Raw genomic sequence first — 16144 nt, forward strand, 5'->3', positions numbered from 1 at the left:
TTCCGTAGAAACATGCACCATAGCAACAGCTGTCTCCACAGCAACCGCTCCAAAGTTTTTTTCCGCAGGCGGGCCTGACGCGCAGGCTGCCTCCTGACATCACCGCTGGGTGGCGCCTCACGTGATCACCTCGCCCGCGCCGGAAGTGAGCTGAGCGGCGCCGGAAGGCCACGGTGGTGGAGACCTCGTGGAGGACGCGGCAGGATGGGGCAGACGGGGCGGGTGAGATGCGGCGGCGGGGTAGGCGGGCGGCGCGGGTGGGGGCCGCGCGGAGCCCACTGCGGCGCTCACTGCTCTCGCGTCACCCCTGCAGTCTCGGCACCAGAAGCGCGCGCGAGCCCAGGCGCAACTGCGCAACCTTGAAGCCTACGCCGCACAGCCGCACTCGTTCGTGTTCGCTCGGGGCCGCGCGGGTCGCGGTATCCGGCAGCTCAGCCTGGACTTGCGGCGGGTCATGGAGCCACTCACCGCCACCCGCCTGCAGGTCTGCACCACCCAGCCCACCTCCCCTCACCGCCGACTTTGCCGTCGCGGCTGCGGCGCTGACTCCAACCGCGGTATGCGCGAAGCTTCATCCCCCAGGCTGGAGAAAGGGACCTTGATGGGGACCATTGTCCCCGCTCTCGACTTTGTAGGGCAGCAGTGAGGGCGCCCTGATGAATGCCCCCTACTTGGGGTTTGACTGGGTGCCTACTGCTAATGGTGAAAGCAGGGACTCGAGTTTCCGACGTTCGGTAGGAAAGTTAGCTGCTTCTTGCTCCCTGCCAGCAGCTTAACCTCGCTGGGCCTCAGTTTGCTCACCTGCAAAATGGGGAGATGCACAGTAAGCAAGGAGGTGGTTCTCAAATTCAAGTCTGCGTTAACGCTACTCTTTCTTTGCTCAATAAGGGGTTGTTTCTGGTTACCCGTTTTTATTTTTGAAATTCCCAGGTACGGAAGAAAAACTCTTTGAAGGATTGTGTGGCAGTGGCTGGACCCCTTGGGGTCACACACTTCCTGATCTTGAGCAAAACGGAAACCAATATTTACTTTGTGAGTGGCCCCCTCCACCCTTCATCTCCCCCCAAACCCCACTTGGTCCCCAACTCATGATGAATCTGTGTGCCTCTGAACTGCTGTGATACTGGCTTCAAAGTAAACGCTCTGAAGAGATGGGGCAGGGGTTCCCCTGCTCCCTAGCTGGACCCCCTGGAACTCCACTGATCCTTTCTTTTTCTGCAGAAACTGATGCGCCTCCCAGGAGGCCCCACTTTGACCTTCCGGATCAACAAGGTAAGGGGTAGTACAAGATCCATGTGGGTAGGAACTAGGTTTGGGAGTGATGCTCACCATGTGTTGATCATCTCCACTCCTTACCCTGCCCCACAGTACACACTGGTACGGGATGTGGTCTCCTCCTTGCGACGGCACCGCATGCACGAACAACAGTTTTCCCACCCACCCCTTCTGGTGCTCAATAGCTTTGGCCCCCATGGCATGCATGTGAAGCTCATGGCCACCATGTTTCAGAACCTGTTTCCCTCCATCAATGTGCACAAGGTGAGCTGGGTGTGGCAGATGGAGGGTGGGTTGGAAAGACACATCATAGGGCCCATGATAGACAAAAGTTTCCCTCAGATAGAAACTGATGCCGGTGCCCTATTCCCCACTTACAGAGGGAGAAACTGAGGTATAGTCATTAGTTTAGTTTGAGGTTAGAAGCAATGAGGAAGGACTAGACTTTTTTTTTTTTTTTTTTTTTAAGATTTATTTATTTTTTTATTTATACAAGAACCGGGATACAGGCCAGATGCGCGGGAGGGTGAGAGAATTCACCAGAGACAGAGCAGGGAACAGAACAGGCAGACTGATGAAATACACTGCTGAGGGGAGCAGCAGGCGAGACAGGAGAGGTCTGCCGCACCATGTGGGACCCTCGCCGGCTGTCTGGGATCGAACTGGCGCTGCAGAGGCTGCGGACAACTTCACAGCGCAGCACTCAACCACCTGTACCATCAGGAGAGGCCCAGGACTAGACATTTTAATATGGCTTCAGAGCCCCACAGTTTGTAATCTCTGGTACCAGCTCTCAAACTAGGGCAGTTGTGAGCCACCTCAGTGGGTCCGAGAGCCAGGATTTCTGACCAGGGCTGCAGGCACTTCACGACATGCATGCAGTTCCATCCATTCCCACAGAGCTAGCAGCACCCCTCCCCACCCTGCTATGAGATTTTTGTGGCGTGGCTTCCTGAACTAGTGGGGCCTGGGCAGCTCACGTTCTATGCCCACTCTTCCCAGGTGAACCTCAACACTATCAAACGCTGCCTTCTCATCAACTACAACCCTGACTCCCAGGAGCTGGATTTCCGTCACTAGTGAGTGCTGGGCAGGGGAGGGGAGGGTGTCCTGTGTGCGACTGATGACAATGCTGTGCTCCTGAGACCTTGTGATAGCTTAGTCTCAAAGTAAACGCCCTGACGCACCCAAGAATTGGGCAAGGGGTAAAGCTGACTTCCACTCCACAGCCCCTAACTCTGTTCCATGTTCACATCGGTCCCACAGTAGCATCAAAGTCGTCCCCGTGGGTGCAAGTCGTGGGATGAAGAAGCTTCTCCAGGAAAAGTTCCCCAACATGAGCCGCCTTCAGGACATCAGCGAGCTGCTGGCCACGTGAGGAGGGTGTGGGGCAGGGGCCCCAGAGCTGTCCCAAGTAGCTTGGGTCCCCTGCTGAGCCCCAGGTGTCCCTTGTGCAGGGGTGCAGGGCTGTCAGAGAGCGAGGCAGAGCCAGACGGTGAGCATAACATCACTGAGCTGCCACAGGCCATCGCCGGGCGAGGCAACATGAGGGCACAGCAGAGTGCTGTCCGGCTCACTGAGGTGAGGCCCCACAGGGCTGGCCCAAGGGCTTCCTCTGGTAGTTCCCAGCCCCAAAGGAATACTGACTCTACACCGTGTCCCTGCAGATTGGCCCTCGAATGACATTGCAGCTCATCAAGATCCAGGAGGGCGTTGGGGAGGGGAATGTGCTGTTCCACAGTTTTGGTGAGACTGGGACCTGGGGTCTGAGGTCTTCCAAGATGGGTTACAGGTACAGCGGGGACACAGATCCAGATCTTGATGATCTTGTTGAACTGTCTTTCTGCTTAGTGCACAAGACTGAGGAGGAGCTGCAGGCTATCCTGGCAGCCAAGGAGGAGAAGTTGCGACTCAAGGCCCAGAGGCAAGACCAGCAAGCCCAGAACGTCCAACGCAAACGGGAACAGCGAGAGGCCCACAAGTGTGTGACCACCGGATGAGCAGGCAAGATGGGTTCCAGGTATCAGCTGCCACACTGACCAGTGCCCCCTTTCCTTCCAGGAAGAAGAGTCTGGCAGGCATGAAGAAGGCAACGGTGGCTGACGGGGACAGTGATGCTGAGGACCCCGGGGCTCCTCCTGAGGCAGAGGGGGCCAGCCCGCAGGAAGAGGAGGATGAACTGGAGTATTTCCGCCAGGCGGTGGGCGAGGAACCTGATGAGGGTGCGTGGCAGTGGTCAGTGCAACTAAGTACCTTGGGCCTGCCCCTATGCTCTTGTAGCCCTGACACAGATTTTCCCCACAGACATGTTCCCAACAGCAGCCAAGAAGAGACAGCCTGCCTGGCCCCCAGGCAAAAAGCAGCGGGTAAAGAAGCAGAGGCTGGACCAAGGGGGTGACCGGAGGCCTCCAAAGGCTAAGGGCAGACCCCGGAGGGCTGCCCGAGACCAGAGACGTGGCCAAGGTCACATGCGGCCTTCTAAGAAAGCACCTTGAGTCTGAGCAGAGCAGCTCGTGGAACGCCCCAGATTGGGGCCTGAGAGACGCTGCCCTGGACTCCTACAGTCTCCAGGAACAGCTCTCAGTTTCCTTTCATAAAGGATATTTCCCCCAACCTCCCACTCCAATAAACAACTGGCATCACAGGAGTCTGTGTCTAGCCTGCATTTGGGATGGAGGGGCTGGGGCCTTGACCTGAAAGTTTGACCTTGCCTCCCCCACCCTGGATAGGGCCTTGTTACAGAGGGGAGCACAGTCACCAGAGGACCCTTGGTCTGTGCTGCTTTAAGGTATTGGCCCCTCCCCATCAGGCCAGGACTCTCCCTCCAAGTGAGACAGGTCGTGTGCGAGGAGGAAGGAAGATGGGGAAGCTCTGCCAGTGGGTGTGGCATTGCTCGGAAGGAGGAGCAAGCAGAGTTGCTGAGAGGGAGGCAAGCACCTCTGCCAGGAGTGGACAGCAGACCTGAAGGCAGGGTGTGCAGTGTCTGGAGCCACCTGGAGCATGCACAGTGTTGCACAACACATGCCATTAAGTTTCGCTTTACCGTTTTGCCTGCTGAGAAACCACAGGTGTTTCCTGTTAATCAAATGAGACTGGGAGGTACGATGGGAGGAGCTACCAGGATATAAGAAGAGAACCACGAGAAGATCAGGAGGTTATTGCGAGAGGAGCAGAGAGAAGGTCAGGGAAGGTAGAAAGACAGGGAAAAGTAAAAGAAGGAAAAGAAAAAAAGCAAATGCTAGTGTCAAGTTGTCTCAGGCCCCTCATTTCAATCCTCAGCCCTTCTCTTTTCGTGCCTACGAATCCCGCGGGTCGGGACAGGTGGCGCCCAACGTGGGGCACGAAAAAGAACGAAGGAACCGCTGAAGAACCAGCTGTGGTGAGCCGGCAAGTAAAGTAAGGTAAGGTAGCTGGGATCATGGGCAATTCAATGTCCAAGGGGCAGTTAGTTATTTCCCTGGAAGCTCTCCTAAAAGAGTTTGGGGTTCCTCTCAGTAGAAAAATTCTTAAAGGATTTGTAGAGACTCTTAGTATCACTAGTAAGTGGTTTCTGGAGCAGGATCAGGTCGATAGTGCCAACTGGAATAAGGTGAAAGGAGGTATCGTCTTACATCAGCAATTACATGGTACTGAGTCTCTTCCTGGCACTACTTTGACGGTCTGGGGAGTGGTGGGAGATGCTCTTAATGCCAGTGGCACTGCTGCCGCTCAGTTAGCCACTGAGGCCGTCAGGATCGTGAAACAATCGGAGGAAGAAGATAGAAGTTCCATTGTGAGTTCTACATTGGTAAGTCCCCCTTCCGCTACTCAAAAAATACCAACAGCCCCTCCCCTAGATTATTCTACCAATGAGTCGGGAGGAGAGGAGGAACAGGATAAGGAAGGCCTTGGTTGTTACAAGCCAGGGAAGCGTAAAAGGAGATGGAAAACACCTGGGGAGCCACCTCCTAGAACACTCGACAGGGTTGATCTTCCGTTAATGGAAAGACTGTGCTCTATGATGGAAAGAGTCCTGGTTTCCCAGGCTCCTAGTTATGCTTATCCAGTCGTGAAAGGGACAGATCCTCAAGGGGTGCGTACTAGAGTACATGTCTCCACAGCTTTTAAATTTTTGAAGGCGTTAAAGGAGGCAGTTACTCAGTATGGCCTCCAGAGCACTTTTACGCATACCTTATTGGATAGCTGGATCGGCATGAATCCGACTCCTAATGATTGGAAGGCACTAGTCAGAGCGGTGACTTCCCCAGGGGATTATTTGGTATGGAAAGGTATATTTTTAGAGAACTGCACCCATACAGCTAAACTCAATGGTGATGCTGGATTTCCGGTTAGAAACAAGGATATGTTAGCAGGAGAAGGGCAATACGATAGTAACGACCGACAAAAGGATTATGATCCGGCTGTATTTGCCCAAGTTGCAGCAGCTGGACGGTCAGCCTGGAAGGCAATAGGCAATAGAGAGGAGCTGACATTCAATTAACAAAGGTCATTCAAGGGTCAACAGAACCATATGCGGAGTTCCTAGCAAGATTGATGACTGCAGCTGGCCGAATTCTAGGTAACGAGCCATTACGCAGGAGGCTCGTGAAGCGATCACTAGAGTCAAAAAGACTCTAGCCCAGGTGACCTTAAATAGGTTGTCTGTCTCTCGCCCTTTTGATGTTTTGGTATTTTGTAGTAACCTTACTCCCACAGCGCTTATATGGCGAGATGGAAGGACCAGGTCAATAATGAGTGGCAACCACCCGCACCAGTACTAATACAGCTGCCCGGCAGCATTTGTCTTTTCCCACAGGATGCGGAAGCGCCCCGATGGGTTCCTGCTCGATTGGTTTGGTTTGTCAATATACCTGACCCTGCTAACCTTGATGACACAAGCGTCCCAGATGTCAGTATGTTGGGCGATTGTGCATCGGCTGCCTTTTTTGCTCCTCATTGATCGTCATGATTCCACTTTTCCGCAAGTGTTTGCCACTAATCTTACTGCTGGTCTGGCTTCCAAGTCATTGGATGGTGCCCTGTTGGGTCAGGGTGAGGTGAAATTATTTGGTGGCATTTACTCTGCAAACATTAGTTCTACCATTGAACAATCTGTTAGTATCCAGAATAATAGATCAGAGAATTTGTCTACTGCTGTCTGTCCCCTTCTTCTTTTTTGTCCTCTCCAATAATGCAGGAAATGCAACTGTGTTGAACTGTTCAGTGGAGCCCTGCGCCCTCTCTGCCTGCTGGACACGGAGTGCGGAGAGGGCAGTGATCGTTCATCTGCCTTCTACTTTAATCATGCCCGTGGATGTTTCTGCACGTCTTTCCTTTTCCTGTTCTACCTAGGAGGAGACGTGATTTTGGCATCACTGCAGCTGTTGTTGCTGTTTCAATAGCGGTGGCCGTGGCTGCGGCTGCTGCCGCTGTCTCTGTCATTCAAGCTGCTGCAAATACTAACACTATAAACAATTTAGTTGCCAATGTTGCTTTTGTGTTATCAACATAGCAAGATATGAATGAACATTTACGAAATGGACTTTTGATGCTTAATTAGCAGATAGCTGATGTAAAAAGAGATAGACACACTTTTGTTAACCGCTCACATGCATTGTAACTTTTTGTACAGTTTTATTTGTGTAATTCCTTTATGGTGAAAAATATGTTTATGGAAGTAAATAGGTTAAATAGTGTAATCAGAGGACCTTGGAACCACCAGCTCCTGAACATGACTGCTCAATTGGCGAGACAGCTCATAACTGTTAACAACACTCGGGTTACCCTGTTACGAATGAGGGTCTCATTGCCTGGTTTAGAGGACTCCTCCCAGAGTTGCTGTTTGTGCGTTCGGCATATGGTTTCTCCGTCGGCTACGGAAGCGAAACAAAGAACGTGCTATTGCGGTCAGGCAAGTACTTGGCGCCATGGTACTTGACCAGGACTCCCCAGTGGCATCCAGATGGGTCAACTTAGCCCTAGAGAACCTGAGAGCCAAAGACGGGTAAGAGCGTAGCCCATCCAGACCAACCTAAGACAGCGGTCCAGACCAAGTGCGCCGGATTAGCGATGATAGGTAAGGCTGGTCACGGAATGTGCCAACCTAAGACAGGCCAGGTGTCTCATTTAAAAGAAAAAAGGGGGAGATGTCCGGAGCCGCCTGGAGTATGCGCAGTGTTGCGCAACACGTGCCATCAATTAAGTTTCGCTTCACGTTTCGCCTGCTGAGAAACCACAGGTGTTTCCTGTTGATCAAATGCGACTGGGAGGTACGATGGGAGGAGCTACCAGGATAGAAGAAGAGAACCATGAGAAGGTCGGGAGGTTATTGCGAGAGGTTACCGTGAGAGGAGCAGAGAGAAGGTCAGGGAAGGTAGAAAGACAGGGAAAAGTAAAAGAAAGGTAAAGGAAAAATAAAGAAGCAAACGCTAGCGTCAAGTTGTCTCAAGCCCCTCATTTCAATCCTCAGCCCTTCTCTTTTCGTGCCTACGAATCCCACGGGTCGGGACAGTGCAGGCCATGGCGGCAGCCACCTCAGGTGAGGAGCAGGGCCCTTGCGGTTTGGTCAGGATTATAGAAGTGGATGGAGGCAGATTAAGGGTCACATCTGGACTCCTTGAAGAGGCCTGTGGTGGGGGAGGGGAAGGGCAGGTGTGCTTCACCTGCTGAACTGGGGGTTGGCCATGTCTCAGAAAACTGCTGAAAGGGTGCAAGAAAGGGAATCAACTCCAGGTTCCTGCTCTCCTCTTTGCCACTGTGTCCCAGGCACTGTTCTGGACACTGGGGAACCTGTAGCAGGGTACCCCCTGTCACCAGGCAGTGATGTTCTCCTGTGGATTTTCCTTACAGATTGATGGAGATTTGTGGAAAGGAAATAAGCAGGAAAGGGGAATAAGGGATGCACAACGGCTAATTAGTGCTGAGAATGGGCCTTTAGCACCAGACCTAGCAGATGGGGAGTCAACAATGGCTGTGATAGTGACTCAAGCAAAGGGAAAAGCCAATGCAAAGGCCCTCTAGCAGGATGTGCCTTAAGAACAGCCAAGAAGCCAGTATAGGAAGAAAGGAATGTAGGGAGTGTCGCTCAAAGGAAGAGATCTGCAAGGCTTTGTGGGAGGCGGTGTGCGTGGATGTGTGTTGTGAGGGCCTGTTTTTCCTCTGAGTCAGGAGTGAGTCTTGCAGGGCTCTGCCAGTCAGCTGTGACCTGACTTGGTGCTCAGTGGTACTCCCTGGAAGCTATGGGGGAGCTGCCACACCGGCAGATATGATAGAACTGCCACATTGGGGATGGTAGGTTCTGAAGCTGTGCTGGCCAAGGTGCGGGCTGAGCTCAGGTGCTATAAACTGGTGATGGAGGCAGCAAGAACGGCAGATGGAGTGGACTTGGACTCTGTGGTCTCAGGACTCTTGAATCTCCACCCCAGGCCTGATGTTCTGGGTCATCACTGCCTGGTTACATGTATCCTGCAGGGCAGCGACCTCCAGTCCTTGCCCCAATTGTTTTGAGGGTGCAAGACCAGAGAGTGCCTAACAAATGTCAGTTGAAGAAATCTGGGTTCTGACTTTTCTAGGTCTGTTTCCTTTTGTAAGGAACTGAGGCTAGTGTCCCTCCTGGGGGTGGGAAGGACTTGGCCAATGTCTGCACAAAAGGGGCATGCAGCATACACGTTTAGAGGCCTGGTGCTACTGGGCCCTGAAGATAGTAGGTGCTGCAGTGACAAGAGGATTCAACCCATGACACCCTCTGCCCACAGGTGCCACAACCTGTCCAGTCAACATTTCAGCACCTGTTGATCGTACCCTCCATGAGGTCCAGGAAAAATTTCTGTGGCCCATTCTATTGGCTGAGTTCTTGGTAGCCCTAGCTGGCAATGGCCTGGCCCTATACCGTTTCAGCACAAGGGAGCCACGCCCATGGCACCCAGTTGTGGTCTTCTTGGTCCAGCTGGCTGTCAGTGACCTGCTCTATGCCCTGACGCTGCCCCCTCTGGCTGCCTACTTCTACCCCCCCAAGCACTGGCGCTACGGGGAGGCTGCATGCCGCCTGGAGCGCTTCCTTTTCACCTGCAACCTGCTGGGCAGTGTCATCTTCATTACCTGCATCAGCCTCAACCGCTACCTGGGTGTCGTCCACCCCTTCTTTACCCACAGCCGTCTGCAGCCAAAGCACACCTGGGCCATCAGTACTGCTGGCTGGGTGGTGGCAGCCTTGCTGGCCGCTCCCACACTCAGCTTCTCCCATCTGAAGGGGCCACAAGAAGGCAACTGCACCGTGGATAGGCCTGAGGCTTGCATCAAATGCCTGGGGACAGCAGATGACAACCATTTGGAGGCCTACAGAGCCTACAGCCTGGTGCTGGCAACACTGGGCTGTGGCCTGCCATTGCTGCTCACCTTGGTGGCCTACAGCGCCCTTGGGCATGCTTTGCTGCACAGCCACAGCATGACGGTGGCTGAGAAGCTGCGGGTAGCAGTGCTGGTAGCCAGCGGAGTGGTCCTCTATGCTAGCTCCTATGTGCCCTACTATGTCACCTGGGTGCTCAACATACATGCCCGGCAGCAGTGGAGAGCCCGCTGCCCAGACTTTGTGAACAACGCCCAGGCCATGGAGGAGCTGGACTGGGGGACCTACGTGAGTCATCAAGTTGCACGAGGCCTCATACCCCTGGCCATCTGCATCCACCCACTGCTCTACATGGCTGTCGCACCCAGCCTGGGCTCCTGCCGCCAACACTGCCTCAGCTGCATCAGGAGGCAAACCCCAGAAGACACTAAGAGCTCCAGCCAAGCCCTGTCTCTTGGTGTTACGGCTGCCCCCCAATCTGCACAGCCTCAGTCCCTAAGCTGAGTCAGTGACCTGGACCATGTGTAGCTTCCTCCTCACAAGGTACTCTGAAGGGGGAGCAGAGAACACAGCAGGCCCCAAGACACCACTTCCTCCCCTAAAGGCCTGTGGTGGGACCTATCAGTCCAGAGCAGAGTGGCAGGAATTTCTGCCCAACGCCCTAAGCCGGGGTAGGGTCAGTCCAACTCGGGGCAGCAGAGAGATGGGGAAGGGTGACCCTGCCCACAACCCGGTGGGTGACAACCATGAATAAACAGGACAGCATAGGGCCAACTGAAGCCTTTTTATTGCCCTCAAAGTCGCCTGTTGTCGACCGATGTCTTCCGTCACCACAGGGTCCAGGGGCCTAGGGCCAAGCAGCAGGCATGGCTTAGTTGGTTGATGGCCTAGAGGAGACAGAAGACAGTGAGGATGGCAGGGTGGCTCCAGGCCCCAAAAGGAATCCCAAGGTGCCCACCACCCACAAGCGGGGTCTCAACACAGGTGGAAGTATGGCACAAGACATGACAGAGTGGTGGCACAGGCACGAGTCAGACTGGGGAGCAGCCATGCCCGGATGGAGAACAGGTCCCTCCTTGAGATGCAAAGAATAAACAATGCACCTCAGAACAGGCTTGCTGACTAGGAAAAGTGCAGGGGAGCCCATGGTCTGCCCAAGTGTCAGATGTGACACGGTGATTGGGGGGACAGGGGCGGGGGTGTATGGGAATCTTACTTGGCCCATTCAACATTGAGGATGAGGTGGTCATAGCCAAAGCCAGACACTCCGGCGATGGCACGTGCAGCGTCTTCACGGCGGTGGAAGCTGATGAAGGCGAAGCCCTGGGGAAGGCAGTGGGGTCAGAGTGTAGCCGTAACAGACGATCCCTTCCACCCCCATGGCCACCAGCCCACCTTGGACTGGCCAGTGGTCTTGTCCTTCGCCAGGTAGATACGAGAGATAGAGCCAAAGGGCCGGAAGAGCTCTTGCAGATCAGTCTCGCGCGTGTCCTCTGACAAGTTGGTGACACGGATGGTGGCATTGTCGTCCGCTAGGTGGACAGGAAGAGGCAGCTGTGAGAGGCTGGCCCCACCCGTGGGATAATTACAGAGTGTGGGGAGATGCCCGCCCACTAGCCTGGCACCAGGGTGCTCTCCCTGCCTCACCTCTGCGGTTGGGCTGCATGGACTCCCCACGGCGGCTGGCCCCGTCCCGCAGGCTTGGTGGCACATACTTCCCTGTCTTGTTCTGTGCAGCCTGTACTGGCTCCAGCTCTGGAAATCAAAAGCAGTGGGCTTGAGCCTCACTTTGAACAGATGGAAGGACAGACCTGCCTGAGGATGCTGGCTGCTCCAGTCCTGAGTGCCCGAGCACTAGCTCAGGAACCATATTTCAAGCCAGGGGCGTCCATAATTGGTCTCTCCAAGGCCCAGTGACTGCGATGATATAAAGGTCACATAGTTAACACCTTCACTGCAGCCATGGCAGACAAACAGGGCATGCTTAAGTCAGGATGATCACACAGACACATATAGGGGACAAGCACCCCCACGTGCAGTGTGCCCAGGCATGGTTCTCACAGCCCCTAACAGTGCCCCTCACACACAAACACAAACCATGGCCATGCTAATACCGTGATGGAAATGGCAGCCCCATTCACAGTAGGTGGCAACCCAGAACTCTCCAAGCAACCGCGAAAGTACACACGCATGCACGCGCGCACACATATCCCTAGACCCTGGCACCTCCAGGCAGCTTCTCCTTCTCGCCAGTGGACAGGCCCAGCTGCTCAGCCAGTTCCTTCTGCATGGGGCCCAGTGTGTCCTTGTAAGGACAACGGGTGGTCCAATGGTCACCCTTGCAGATGCGGCAAGACACGATCTTCTGGCCCTTGAGCTTGTTCATTGGGTCCTCCTCTTCCTGGCAGTTTAGATCCTGGCAAAATGGGTAGGGACAGTTCAGAGGGGGCTGCCACACCCTGCCACCACCACCCTGGCCCCTGGTCCCACCCGTTGTCCCACATACCTCTTTGCTGGTGATGAAAGTCATGGACACATCATCACTGACTGTGGTGGTGGCTACATTGGGCCCTGGGGGGTCAAACTCTGAGTTTCCAAACTTCTTCCAGTTCTGGGTTGAGGGAAGGATGCAGGCAGGTCAGGGCAAGGGCAGGTGGAACCCTCTCCACTGGCACCCCAGACCTGCAATAGCCTTCCAAGTGTCTGAGTTTTGAACCCTATTCCCTCCTCAAACACCCCTCCACAGCAGTGATGATGACAGTTCCTTTTCCTGAGTATGTGACAGGCCCTAGCTTCAGGCCAGTTCTAAGAAGCAAGGGTAGCTCTCAGCCCATGTTCCAGATGAGGCCTGAGGCCCAGGGGGAAACAACTCTGTGCCAGTGGTGGGAGTGGGCCCACACCGACTGCAGACTAGCTCCCACCAGGACTCAATACATAGGAGTGTGAAGAGATCACTCAGGCTTCAAGAAGCCTTGAATTAATAACCTGAGTCTCAGTTTTGTCTCTGACAAAATGAGCACAACAATGCTCCCCACCTCCCTGGTGCGCTAAGGAGATTAAATGAAGATATTTCCTGGCAAGCTCCTGGTCGGAGTCTGGCACAGAGAAAATGCAAATGTTACTTATTGTTATCATGTCTTCTGAAAGAACCACCTCAGGGGAGGGCTTAACTTGGTTCCTACTGGTAGACAAGACGAAAGGAATAGGAATCTAACCCCACCTACTCCTGCATCCTAGATTTCTCAGGGCCCCAACAGAATACAGATATCCCTAGATCTCAGTTCTGCTCCAATAAAGTAAGTAAAAACAGTTACACCCCAAGTCTAAAAATAAAAGTACTAACTAGGAAAAATAATTTCTGATTCCTTTGAATTAGCCCTGGGGGAGTCCCTAAAATAGGGGGAGCCAGGTCTTACCTTCCTCCTTGCAACAGCCTTGGAGGCCTTCCGGGTCTCAATCCTGAAGGTGCGGACAATCTGTGGATGGAAGGGGAAAGGATGCAGCAGCTCAGGGCTCCGGGACCAGATCTTCCTCACTAACCCAAAACACCCCAGACCCTCCCAGCCAAAGTGGAAGGCATCCACCTTCTCTCCCAACCTCACCTTGAACTTCTTTCCATCGTCATCTATCTTGTACTCAGTCACTGTTTTGATGTTTCCATTTATGACCTCCTTGGGAGGCGGCAGTGGAGCTGGGAGAGGAAAGAGGTGTGCGGGAACTGAACCCTGGGTACCTACCAAGTGGGATGCAGCTAGGGAGACAGCCCAGGGATGATATGGAAGTCATCACTCACCTCCCGGCAGTAATTCAGGCTCTGGGCTGGTGTCACCTGTAGCCAGAGGGATTCCCTTGAGGAGTTCGCTGGTGACACATTTGTCTGCAAAAGTTAGTGTGGAGAGGAGGGAATCAGCTGAGGAAGACGGGACCAAAGGTAGAGGCCTCGAGAATAAGTACCCTGGGATAGTCCTGGGGGTACACGGAGGTGGCTGCTGCAAGCTTGGGCAATGACAGGAGAGGAGTTTCCTGCAGATCATAAAGGGATCAGTGTGCTAGTAAAAGGCTGGAGGCCGGCTGTTACAACTTCCTCCCAGGAAAAGAGGAGCAGCCTTCGTGGCAGCAGGAGAGGAAGAGGACCGGCCAATGAGCATCTGGAACCCGAGACAGGCTGACCCAGATGAGTAAGGCGCGGCGCAGAGTGTAGCGTGATGAGGGATGAGGGGTCAGATGGTAAGGCCAAGGTGGAGGAGTTGGGACAGGCAGCAATAGTGGGGCTGAGGGCTGGCGGCAGCGATCTGGGACAACTAGGCATACTCACCGTCTTCTCCCTCCTCCTCCACCTGGTCGGCCCAGCTAGGCTTCGAGCTGCCGGAACAAGTTTACCGGGGTGAAGAGGGTTGATCAGTGAGGTCCGGCCCCAGAGGCCTCGAAGCACCCAAGCCCCATAACACTCCCTAGAATTCCCAATCCACCTCCTGGGTCCCCGTCCGCGACACCTCACTCACTCAAAATCCCCGGTCGGCATTGCAGGAGCTTCTCCACGCAGCCCAAGCCGGGGCCAGAAGACCGGAAGTGCGGGGAAGAAAGACTTCCGGTACCGCCGCCTAGAGCAGCCCGTAGGCAACGCCCACAGCGCCTCCCGCGGACAGAGGTGGAGGTGCTGGCTGCTGTGCGCCTCTGGTAGACCGCTGAGAGGTGGATCTCAGGGTTTCTCTCATATAGCTTTTAAAACTTTAATAATAAAAAAAGGTCGCTAAGTATTTAATTTCAATACATCGCACTGTATTCCAGGCACTGTGAGGAGGAAATTTCATTTCCATTTTGTATTTGAAGAAACTAAGGCTGCTCTTGTTGGGAAGAGCTTTCATGATTCAAATGATCGCGATGTCAAGCATTGCCCTCAATTACTTTCCCTCTTTTTTTTTTTTTTTTTTTTTGGTTTTTTGGTGTTTTTTTTTTTTTTAACAGTTGGGACAACTTTATTTCACAATTGTCTTTACAATCACAAAGATGCTATGTTCTTCATATAAAAACATTAGTATGATACTAGAAAATTCTAGGAAATGATTATACAGACCCTCTTAAAGAAAACTGCATTCCAGGGCCTCCCCGGTGGCGCAGCGGTTGAGCGCTGGGTTGCGAAGCTGCCCGCGGCCTCTGCGGCGCCGGTTCGATCCCTGGCTGCTCCCCGGCCACCAGAGGAGGGTCCCACATGGCGCGCAGACCTCTCCTGCCGCCCGCTGCTCCCCTCAGCAGTGTACTTCGGTCCTTCTGCCTGTTCTGCTCCCCGCTCTGGCTCTGGTGAATTCTCTCACCCTCCGCGCTTCTGACTGTACCCAGTGCATGTATAAACAAAACAAACAAACAAATAAAAACATGCCTCTATGGAAAAAAAAAAAAAAGAAAACTGCATTCCATTATATGGTTTCAGGGAGGTTGCTTGGGGGAAAATTCATCTGGGCTGAGTCCTAAAACATACAATTCCCAGGGTTCCCAGGTGGCCTAGCGGTTAAGTCTCAGTGCTATCATCACTATGGCCTGCGTTCCAAGCCCCACCAGGGAGCTGACCCACATATGGCACAGCAGACCGCTCCTTTCTCATCCACTGCTCCCCTCAGCAGTATATTTCAGTAAATCCGCCTTTTCTGCCCCCCACTCAGTCTCTAGTGAATCCTCTCACCCCTGCACCTCTGGTCTATACCCCAGTTCTTCTACAAAAATAAATATACTTATTTATTTTTATTTATATATTCCTCCACTCTGCATCACTTGGTTCAAAGTATAGATTATTGTCATCAATACATGTCCTTGCATTCTTACATATTTGATAATACACAAATACACTGGTCTATTAATGTTCCATTGGTTCATCAGCATTTTCTGCAATTTCTGCAAGTTCACGAGCAGGTTGTGCCTTTCTCTGTGGCCTTTTTTCAAGACCCTCCAGAAATGGAGACACATCATCATTATCATAAATCGTAAATTCCAAGTCTTTACCAACAATTCAAATGGTTTTGTAGTTAGGAACTGAAAGTGTCTCTCATAAGGCACGTAGACCATATTTAACCAGTTTATTCAAATTGTACTCCGTAAATTCACACATAGATCTCCCTGAACAAGTATGGGATGATTGAGAATGGACTCCAGTGTATACAGCTCTGTAGTCAAAATAGTGAGCAGATGGCTGGTTCTGGATGGATACCATCAGATCAGCAGCAAGCTGATCACAAGATCAACAGTAAGCAGCCCAACACCCTATGGTCTCCAGCCACATCATTAGGTTCGTATCTGGGTCTTGCTTCCAATTAGAGACATGACAAGACACAGGGAGAGGTCTGTCTATGAGTCTGGAACCCAAGTACCCATAGTGCATAAAATTACATAAAAGACTAGCATCAACAGTAAGTCCCATATTTGCCAATATGCTTGTTAAATTGGAGCACTTTATTTCTGACGAGCTACAAGCTGTGACTTCAATGCAACCAGCGCTTCATGGGTTTTCTTTTTCAATCTGGTAAATCCTGCCCTGAGGACTCCAAACAGGGACAT

At 53.0% G+C, this 16144-nt stretch overlaps 2 protein-coding genes, 2 non-coding genes and 1 pseudogene across 4 annotated transcripts; 3 read left to right on the top strand and 2 right to left on the bottom strand.

Moving 5' to 3' along the window:
• Positions 1-145: 145 nt before the first annotated feature.
• P2RY11 (purinergic receptor P2Y11) lies at positions 146-10132 on the top strand. The gene is made up of 13 exons (XM_037505745.1): positions 146-222; positions 314-484; positions 931-1032; positions 1222-1272; positions 1369-1539; positions 2278-2354; positions 2542-2649; positions 2733-2856; positions 2943-3021; positions 3127-3256; positions 3337-3497; positions 3580-3669; positions 9009-10132. The coding sequence occupies exons 1-13, from the start codon at positions 205-207 to the stop codon at positions 10100-10102; spliced, it is 2376 nt and encodes a 791-aa protein (XP_037361642.1). The 5' UTR covers positions 146-204; the 3' UTR covers positions 10103-10132.
• Positions 1079-1163, top strand: LOC119242465 (small nucleolar RNA SNORD105). The gene has a single exon (XR_005124474.1). It is a non-coding gene; the product is annotated as a small nucleolar RNA SNORD105 (small nucleolar RNA).
• LOC119242474 (small nucleolar RNA U105B) lies at positions 2386-2467 on the top strand. Its single transcript, XR_005124483.1, has one exon. It is a non-coding gene; the product is annotated as a small nucleolar RNA U105B (small nucleolar RNA).
• Positions 10133-10341: 209 nt separating the features above from the next.
• On the bottom strand, positions 10342-14166 carry EIF3G (eukaryotic translation initiation factor 3 subunit G). The gene is made up of 11 exons (XM_037505744.2): positions 14101-14166; positions 13914-13960; positions 13392-13475; positions 13201-13289; positions 13015-13074; positions 12105-12209; positions 11825-12014; positions 11246-11353; positions 10994-11130; positions 10815-10921; positions 10342-10485 (listed from the first exon to the last, which is right to left on the bottom strand). Exons 1-11 carry the CDS (start codon positions 14118-14120, stop codon positions 10470-10472), a joined length of 963 nt encoding a protein of 320 aa, XP_037361641.1. The 5' UTR covers positions 14121-14166; the 3' UTR covers positions 10342-10469.
• A 1280-nt stretch (positions 14167-15446) lies between these two features.
• On the bottom strand, positions 15447-16144 carry LOC119242151 (proteasome subunit alpha type-1-like; annotated as a pseudogene).

This window comes from Talpa occidentalis, unplaced genomic scaffold (genome assembly GCF_014898055.3).
Source record: "Talpa occidentalis isolate TD23 unplaced genomic scaffold, MPIMG_talOcc4v2.1 talOcc4.12, whole genome shotgun sequence".
Lineage (NCBI taxonomy): Eukaryota > Metazoa > Chordata > Mammalia > Eulipotyphla > Talpidae > Talpa > Talpa occidentalis.

What these genes read in the sequence shown, in the direction of transcription:
- P2RY11 (XM_037505745.1), top strand. An exon ending in GAGCTGGATTTCCGTCACTA is followed by an intron (nt 2,355 to 2,541) that starts GTGAGTGCTGGG and finishes TCGGTCCCACAG; the next exon opens with TAGCATCAAAGTCGTCCCCG. An exon ending in GAACAGCGAGAGGCCCACAA is followed by an intron (nt 3,257 to 3,336) that starts GTGTGTGACCAC and finishes CTTTCCTTCCAG; the next exon opens with GAAGAAGAGTCTGGCAGGCA.
- EIF3G (XM_037505744.2), bottom strand. Translation starts at nt 14,120, where the DNA reads ATGCCGACCGGGGATTTTGA. An exon ending in ATGCCGACCGGGGATTTTGA is followed by an intron (nt 13,961 to 14,100) that starts GTGAGTGAGGTG and finishes TTGTTCCGGCAG; the next exon opens with CTCGAAGCCTAGCTGGGCCG. An exon ending in ACGATGGAAAGAAGTTCAAG is followed by an intron (nt 13,075 to 13,200) that starts GTGAGGTTGGGA and finishes TTCCATCCACAG; the next exon opens with ATTGTCCGCACCTTCAGGAT.